The sequence below is a fragment of the Entelurus aequoreus genome, linkage group LG15 (assembly GCF_033978785.1).
Source record: "Entelurus aequoreus isolate RoL-2023_Sb linkage group LG15, RoL_Eaeq_v1.1, whole genome shotgun sequence".
Lineage (NCBI taxonomy): Eukaryota > Metazoa > Chordata > Actinopteri > Syngnathiformes > Syngnathidae > Entelurus > Entelurus aequoreus.
Genome location: NC_084745.1, coordinates 45766579 through 45776578, shown reverse-complemented (window position 1 = coordinate 45776578; position 10000 = coordinate 45766579). Strand labels below are relative to the sequence as shown.

Genomic DNA, 10000 nt, shown 5'->3' with positions numbered 1-10000 from the left:
CGAGGAATATCTAAACATGCTTCACTACACACCGTAGCTCACCGGCGTCACAATGTAAACAAACGCCATGGGTGGATCTACACCTGACATCCACTGTAATGAGCGTATCTAGTCGATACTACTATGATTACATCAATATTTTTTTGGCATCACACATTTTTTTTGTACTTTTTAAATTTATATTATGTTTATAAACTCAGGAAATACGTCCCTCGACACATGAGGATTTAAATTATGACCAATGTATGATCCTGTAACTACTTGGTATCGGATTGATACCTTCACTCTCACGTTCCTCATCCACGAATCTTTCATCCTGGCTCAAATTAATGGGGTGATCGTCGCTTTCTCGGTCCGAATCGCTCTCGCTGCATTGTAAACAATGGGGAAATGTGAGGAGCCTTTCAACCTGTGACGTCACGCTACTTCCAGTACAGGCAAGGCTTTTTTTATCAGCGACCAAAAGTTGCGAACTTTATCGTCGATGTTCTCTACTAAATCCTTTCAGCAAAAATATGGCAATATCGCGAAATGATCAAGTATGACACATAGAATGGATCTGCTATCCCCGTTTAAATAAAAAAATTTCATTTCAGTAGGCCTTTAAGGATAGTAAATAATAAACACAATTCCCCCCAAAAGTGCAGTTCCTCTTTAACGGTAAATTAACAAGTAGACTCTGGGAGAAGAAGGGGTAAAACAAACAAAACGGTGGAATAAGAAGTTGAATAATGATAATAATACATTTTTAGTGAAGAATCTTATTGTGTAATAATAATAATAACAATAAGAGTCGGGCAAGAAGATAATATAACTGTTGTTGTGTCATTGTAGCAGTCAGTACATGACACGTACAGTAAGAGGGAGAAATGATTCATAAATTGGTTTGTGTCAATACCAAAGGTACCGTAGGTTCATATGGCCCCATTCGTCACTGTTTACCTGTCACATGAAACGTGACAAATTCGGGGGTGCACGATCCACTTTAGCCGCCAGATGGCAGTAGAGTGTTGAATATCTTAAAATGTGTTCTGTGGAAATTCCAACTTTGACCACAGCGTCAGTTGCTATGTAGAGTGATTTACCCCTCCTCTTCCTAGGATTGGGGTCATATGAATCCCTTCCCTACCCTAGTATCAGTATTAGATCGATATGTTATAATTTTGTTGTTGTTTTGTAGCTGGGATAGGCTCCAAAAGAAACAAGCGGTAGAAAATGGATGAATGGAAGGATTTTTACAAATGATTCCCTGGACACAGGAGCACTGGAAGGGGGAAAAAACCAAAGGATTTCAATAAGTAGTAGATAGTAATTTCTGTTGTTGCTTAGTTATTGTATATAATGACTTTGTTTTGCTCAAAAAAATGTCTGTAATAAAAGAATATAAGCAACTTGTTGAAATATTGTGTTGATATTTCGACACTGCCAATGAAACTCACCATGGATAAATTGAAATATGTACAGTTAATGCATGTGAGAGGTATCTGCAACGATATCGGCCGATCGCACTCATGTATGATAGGTATCGCAGTCGGCAGCGTATTGATTGATTGAGACTTTTATTAGTAGATTGCACAGTACAGTACATATTCCGTACAATTGACCACTAAATGGTAACACCCCAATAAGTTTTTCAACTTGTTTAAGTCGGGGTCCACGTTAATCAATTCATGGTACAAATATATACTATCAGCATAATACAGTCATCACACAAGTTAATTATCAGAGTATATACATTGAATTATTTACATTATTTACAATCCGGGGGGTGGTATGTGGAGGGGGTTGGGGCGGGGAAGTTAGGTTTGGTTGATATCAGCACTTCAGTCATCAACAATTATATAATTTGAGAAATGGACATTGAAACAGTGTAGGTCTGACTTCTTAGGATATATACAGCGAGGAGTACAACCCTGTATCACTGCAAAACAGCCATTGCCAGCCCCAAATCAGTCATTGGACTGGAATTACCCACAAGAGCATTCCATTCAGTTCTTTACTCATGTTTGAGACTCAGTTAAGTGTCTTAAGGATGGTTAAAAGGACAGAGTTGTATGTAGGACATAGGTAGTGTTGAAGACCATTTCCTCTGTTCAGGGATGGTTTTTCAACCTTGACGTAGACGTCGAACCATCCATCCTCCCTGTCCAGGGTCTCTACGATTTTGAGTATTGTTTCTCTTTGAGGGTATTCTATCTCGGATCTTGAATAGTCTTATGTCATCGATGTATCTTTGCAGAATGAAGACATTGCGTACGACGAACCAAAGACCGGCTGGAAGCAGACCGGAGTGTACAGCGTTCAGAAAGGAGACCAGGCTCCTGTCACCAAAGTCTTCTCTCACAGCGGCCAGGGCAGACACCCTGACGACAACAAAGCCCTCTCCAACCACCTGGACCAGCTCCTAGGAGGAGGACTCTCGGGGCCCCAGGCTTCATGGCCCAAAGGAAAGCTCCGCTACCTGAGCTACGTGAGACCACCTCCACGTGACCAACAGGTGGCTTTTGGCTCCAAATCTCCAAAGACCAATTCGAACCACCTATTATTCAAGAGCGTGCCAAGCCAACTGAGCGGCAAAAAGCATCTGGATGGTGAGAACCTGCTCCTTCTCCTACTCCTTCTATCTTCTAGCTGCTTATCTTCTCCACTCAGACACACTCCAGGATATGCTCAAGCATTTTGGAGGGCATGGCTTCAACATGGACACTTGGATGACCAAAGACCTGGACCAGCTGACGGAGGTCATCTCCGGAGCTCTGCCGGCAGCCGACGCCAGGAAGATAGATTCTGGTGCCACACCTGGAGGTCCAGGAGCCTCCCATTCAAATGGCGTCATGGAAACTAACCAGGAGCAATTGGTTGCTATGGAACCAGTTGGAAGCAACCAAGGCCCGAGTGGGAAATGGGACAAGGAGCTGAAAGACACATTGAAATTCCGACAAGGTAAGGATTGATATTTTTTTTACAGAGTGTGAAGCACACTTTATACGTCAAATTCTGTCTGCTCGCTTGTTTCCAGGGCAACCAGAAGACGGACCAGACAAAGTGCCAATTGACAAGGTGAATCAATAACACTGTACAGTCAAACCTGTCCCTCGCAACCACTAGAGTTGTCATGATATTCGACACTGACATATGAATTTCCACGATTCTTTGATACCATGACAGAAAAAGAACAACTTAAATACCCTACTTGGTGTTTCAAAGTGTCAAGTATGAAAGATCCCTGTGCTTCAACATCTTTTTGCACATCATTCAAATTGCAGTATGAGCTGCCAGCAGGTAACTTGACATTAAAAAAAGAGCATCACTGTTCTAAAACCTCCCAGGATATAGACTTAGACTTGGACAAACTTTAATGATCCACAAGGGAAATTGTTCCACACAGTAGCTCAGTTACAAAGGTTGGAAAGGATAATGCACACAAGGGCACAAAAAGAGGGCGAAAACAAAAGGTATAAAGTAGACTAAAAATGTACCATACTAGCAATATAAAATATATGTAATATTTACATATTATATATACAGTATATCAGTGACGTGCAGTCAGGGGAGGCAGGTGAGGCGGGGCCTCACGTGCCATCATGAAAAGAAAAAAAAATCATTAAATTGTTATGTATCCAGTGATTATACTATAACGTTATTTTCCATTTCACTTCACCAGTTTTAGATTATTTTTATTCAAAATCGCTGAATTTTCACATTTGCCGTTCAAATACTGAGAAGAGACTTGCGGTGATCAGCAGCCAGTTGAGGCACGTCACTGAGTTGAGCCTCACCAGGGATTGCGCAATGACTCGGCTAGCTGCTGGCCTGCTGTGCAGTGAGACCGTATTGCTATATGAACCATATTATACATTTCCATAGTTCAGTTAGCTGAGGAATGACTGCTGGGCCACAACATTAGGTACACCTGCAGACTGCAGCACGGATGGGCATCAGCCGATCCGCCTCCACAGTCATTGCTTATGCAATGAAAGAGTTCGGCTGGTCGCTAGAGAAGGCATACAACGTTGTCAAGGAAAAGAGGAGCATCACAGGACCGAACGCAAGTTTCATGCGACAGCTGGCAGAGTACGAGGGCATCCTCGATGCGAGGTACACTGCATTTCTTGACGTGTGCGTGTAGTTGTCCAAACTCATTCCTATTTGTCAGATTTGTATTTGATCTATACATTCAGCAAACAGAGGTGTTTAAGGAGTTGTGAATGACTGAAATATGAAATCCGTGCTGCAGTCGCTGCTGGGCCACAACATTAGGTACACCTGCAGACTGCAGCACGGATTTCATATTTCAGTCATTCACAACTCCTCCAACACGAACGTTATTGTTTTTGCACTTTTTGGCTTCTTATTAAATCACTTTTTTAAATAGATTCAATCTTGCACGTGGAAACTTTAAGTGTGGGCTTTAGTTTATATAACACTCCCGTAAGGGGGTGCATTATCCGGCACAACAGCGGCGCATGGACTTCATTTATGAGTAAAGGTAAGACCATAATAACCTTTTTTTTTATTAAATGTGCTTTTTTGTGTGCTACAGTTTGTATGTGTAAAGCTAAAGTTAAGTTAAAGTACCAATGATTGTCACACACACACTAGGTGTGGTGAAATTTGTCCTCTGCATTTGACCCATTCCCTTGTTCACCCCCTGGGAGGTGAGGGGAGCAGTGGGCAGCAGCGGCGCCGCGCCCTGGAATCATTTTTGGTGATTTAACCCCCAATTCCAACCCTTGATGCTGAGTGCCAAGCAGGGAAGAATGCTGGTATGAGCTTTTAAACATAACCCGTTAACTACTGCCAATCAAATGGTGAATAAGATACTCTTTAGGGTTTATATGTTTGTAAATCTGACTGTGATGAAGTCAGTGCCTCACCAGCCATGAACCTCACCGCACGACACTGCAGTATATAACATATACTGATATATTATATTATGTTATTATATAATATATACAATATATAACACATCTAAATTACCATGTACAATATTACAGTATATGTAACAGCTGCAGCAAAAAAAAGGGCAGCATAAAATAGAGTAGATCCAGCAGAAAATATACATTAGAAACAAAGAGAGGTGTATGTATGTGTGTGTGTATATATATATGTATATATATATATATATATATATATATATATATATATATATATATATATATATATATATATATATATATATATATATATATATATATATATATATATATATATATGTATGTATGTATATGTGTATATACATATATATATGTATATGTATATACATATATATATGTATGTATGTATATGTGTATATACATATATATATGTATATGTATATACATATATATATGTATATATATATATGTGTATATACATATATATATATATATGTATATATATATATATATATATGTATATACATATATATATATATATATGTATATGCAGAAATTTGTTGTAAAAATGCCCACTCTGGTTTGTTCCTCGTCTGAGCTGCTGTGACGTAGATTACCGTAATAACTGGTATAACACTCAAAAGCGCAGATTTTGACCATTGAAATACTTTCATAATGGCACATCATAATGGCGGCTACTGTTTTGATGTTAAAGGTCTAAAAAAAATGATGTAGAACGTCCGGTGGGCCGGATTGAAAATCATAACGACCCGCATGTGGCCCGCGGGCCGTATTTTGCACAGTTATGGTATATACCATCAACCTGCTGGGAACTGCAGATGGAAACTAGCCTTTGGCTACAATCTGGTACATTTAAATTTTATATGTTCAATAATGTGCATTAATTGCCTGTAAAAAAGATAGAAAAATATAATAACAAATGGCAACTTCCTATTAGGAGTTTTATTATACATCTACGAACAAGTTTATTGGTGGGTTTAGAGGGACAAGTGAAATTTAAGTCTGAGAAAATGCGGTCCTTTATAAATGATTTAATGTTTCTCTTAGCCCCGGTAGCAAATGCGTCACGGACCGGTGCCGGCCCCCGGACCGGTGGTTGGGGACCACTGTTTTACAGTATTCGCTACTGTCAATACTGGAAAAAAGCAGGTATCGATGTATTTTTTGCAACTCTAGTGACAAGAACACCAATGACTAGCTAATACTACCATCAATGGTTTAACAAAATATATGTTTTTAAAGTGTCTTTATTTTTTAAAATTATTCCACAGAAGCAACTAGCAACTTGCAGTCATGTTGTGGTTATAATTGAATACATAATGTTAGCAAACTTTAGCTATCGAAATCAGTGTCTTTAGCTAACAACGCACAAAGCTAATGCGCGCGTGTTATGCACGGGTGTCGTCAAGGCAGGGTAACGTTTGCTGTGGTCTGGAACAACATGGCACACTATGAGAAATGCAGCTAATATTACATACAGATAATGTGTCATGCAAATATAAATTAAATACACAAAGGACATAAGTAAAGGAAATTAAATGAGCTCAAATATACCTACAAACGAGGCATAATGATGCATTATGTACTGTACATACAGTGTTTCCCACACATTCATTTATTTGTGGCGGCCCACCACGAAAGAATTAAGGCCCCCACAAAAAATTGTTTAAAATTATTATTTTTTATTTTTTTATTTTTTTTGTGTCCTGTCAAGCTTCTCAGGCAAATCATATAGTTGATGTAGATGCCCATATCGGCTGTTCAGATTTACTTTACAAAAGAGAAGTGTAGGATCAAGATTTTTAGAGCTCTTTGTTCAGTGGATCAGATGTTTGATGAAGCTTTGTGTCTATCTACCACCACTACTGTTTTCTGTTTATTTGTTACTGACTGTGGCAGGACACCTCTGCCTCTGTTTCACTTTATGTTGCTGGTAAATAATATGGTTGTAGTAGTAGGCTTAAGTCTAATTATTTAGTATGCACTAATTAAAGGGGCAGAGCTTCAAGAGACATTTTAGCTTTTATATTTTTATAAGATATATTTTTTGTAAGAACCACAATTAATAAATATATTTCAGTGAATAACTTATTGTTCAAATCTGTATATAAATATGTACATAAAGTGTTGTAATTATATTGTAAAATGGATGGATGGATGGATGGACGTTTAAAACAAAACTGTTATTATTAATTAGTAAGTATACATTTTTTGAGCCTTTTTAGAGAAAGTCATATCATTGTAGTAAATTATGCAAATTACTCGATGATGTCATGGTGACCACGCCCATAGCCACGCCCCCACCGCCACAGGTATCTTGGCAGTTTATGGGAAACACTGACATACAGCTAGCCTAAATAGCATGTTAGCATCGATTAGCTTGCAGTCATGCACTGACCAAAAATGCCTGATAAGCACTCCATCAAATCAATAAAATCAACAAAGCTCACCTTTGTGCATTAATGCACAGCATAAAACTTTTGGTGGACAAAATGAGACAAAGTAGTGGCATAAAACACGTCTTTCTGTGGCAGCGTCGGAGAAAGTTGTACTTGTAAACAAACTACGATGAGTTCAAGGATCGCTGAAATTAGTAGGACAAAACGGTGCTTGCCAAATACTCATCAGTGAAGCATGTTTAATATAAACAGTGGGATTTCTAACAATTAGGAAGGTTTGTGTCATGTTTGTTCTCCTACAGAAAATATATTAAAACAAAGTTGTTCTTTTTTTTCTTCATCTTTTTCCATTTTCACACATGTCTGAAAGAGGTTCAGGGAGCCACTAGGGCGGCGCTAAAGAGCCGCGGGTTGCCGACCTCCGAGTTAGGGTGTTGAAAGCCGTAAGAGGGCGCCATGTAACAATTAAAACACATTGGAAAGTTAGCGCCTTCTAGGTGTCAGCATAATGGTTGCAAACAGCCACTTTAATTTGCATCACAAATAAAATAATTAGCGATCGCTTATAACTAATTAACACCCACCTTTATCACAAACAGACAGTCTTTAAAAGCAAATGAACCGTGAACTGTTGCAACAATCGACGGGTCTCCAAGGACAGTAGATAACGGCTGGCTAAATTGGGCCCAAAGCCACATTTTTTTCAGGGCACCACACCCTCGCCCAACCAATATTTTGGTACCGGTACCAAAATGTATTTCGATACTTTTCTAAATAAAGGGGAACACAAAAAAATGGCATTATTGGCTTTATTTTAACAAAAAATCTTAGGGTACATTAAACATATGTTTCTTATTGCAATCGAAGAACAAGTTTGTCCTTAAATAAAATAGTGAAAATACTTGACAACTTGTCTTTTATTAGTAAGTAAGCTAACAAAGACTCCTAATTAGTCTGCTGACGTGTTCAGTAACGTATTGTGTCATTTATCATTAATTTTTTTGGTCAAAATTATGAAGGACAAGCAGTATAAAATGGATTATTAATATACTTGTTCATTTACTGTTAATATGTGCTTATTTTCCGTTTCAACATGTTCTATCTACACTTCTGTTAAAATGTAATAATCACTTATTTTTCTGTTGTTTGATACTTTACATCAGTTTTGGATGATACCACAAATTTAGGTATCGATCCGATACCAAGTCGTTACAGGGACGTATTTCCTGAATTTATGAATATATTATGAATACAAAAAATAAAGAAAAATAATTTTGTTACGATAAAAAATATAAATGTACTCATAGTAGTATCGACTATATACGCTCTTGTACTTGGTATCATTACAGTGGATGTCAGGTGTAGATCCACCCATGGCGTTTGTTTACGTTGTGACACCAGTAAGCTATTATATCCTCCTACGGTGTGTAGTGAAGCATGTTTAGCTAATCCTCGTCCTGCAGGGATGATACTTGTAAGAAATGTACTTTATTTGTCGCCATGTAGACGAGGATTAGTGATTTAGAAGTAGCTAAAACACTGCAGACTGCGGATGGACGTTAGCCGCTAACTAGCTAGCCATGTTTTAAAGCACCTCTTCCTGAGGGCGTTTCAGTGTTATAACTTCACCTTTATCGTTAGTTTTTAAGCCAAAATGCGTCCGTTCTCCCTTTTCTGTCTACACACTGTGTCTGCTTGTAAGTACGCCAAGATTTTGCGCTGCCGAACATGCTCCTCTGCTCGTAAAACCAGCAATGTCACGATGTGACGAAGATGCGGCGTCATGCCTGAAAAATAAAATAAAATTAAAAAATAGGCGAACTGGTACTTTTCAAACAGAGTATAGTACCGTTTTGGATTCATTAGTTCTAGAGATGTAGTACGATATTATCGGCTGATAAATGCTTTAAAATGTAATATCGGAAATTATCGGTATCGTTTTTTTTATTATCGGTATCAGGTTTTTTAAATTTATTTTTTTAAATTTTTATTAAATCAACATAAAAAATACAAGATACACTTACAATTAGTGCACCAACCTAAAAAAACCTCCCTCTCCCATTTACACTCATTCACACAAAAGGGTTGTTTCTTTCTGTTATTAATATTCTGGTTCCTACATTATATATCAATATATATCAATACAGTCTGCAAGGGATACAGTCCGTAAGCACACATGATTGTGCGTGCTGCTGGTCCACTAATAGTACTAACCTTTAACAGTTAATTTTACTCATTTTCATTAATTACTAGTTTCTATGTAACTGTTTTTATATTGTTTTACTTTCTTTTTTATTCAAGAAAATGTTTTTAATTTATTTATCTTATTTTATTTTATTAATTTTTGAAAAAAAAAACCTTATCTTCACCATACCTGGTTGTCCAAATTAGGCATAATAATGTGTTAATTCCACTACTGTATATATCGGTATCGGTTATCGGTATCGGTAATTAAAGAGTTGGATAATATCGGAATATCGGATATCGGCAAAAAGCCATTATCGGACATCCCTAATTAGTACCGCGATACTATATTAGTACCGGTATACCGTACAACTAGGGATGTCCGATAATGCCTTTTTGCCGATATCCGATATTCCGATATTGTCTAACTCTTTAATTACCGATACCGATATCAACCGATACCGATGTATACAGTCGTGGAATTAACACATTATTATGCCTAATTTGGACAACCAGGTA

The 10000-nt window shown here is 37.8% G+C and overlaps 1 protein-coding gene across 2 annotated transcripts in view; it reads left to right on the top strand.

Annotated features, from left to right (window-relative positions):
• Positions 1–10000, top strand: part of ptprn2 (protein tyrosine phosphatase receptor type N2) — a 379044-nt gene that overhangs the window by 35847 nt on the left and 333197 nt on the right. For both annotated transcript variants that reach the window (XM_062021618.1, XM_062021619.1), the window contains exons 5-7: positions 2240–2591; positions 2653–2943; positions 3020–3060. In XM_062021618.1, the coding sequence (XP_061877602.1) occupies positions 2240–2591; positions 2653–2943; positions 3020–3060 (684 nt within the window). The remainder of the gene's footprint in view (positions 1–2239; positions 2592–2652; positions 2944–3019; positions 3061–10000) is intronic.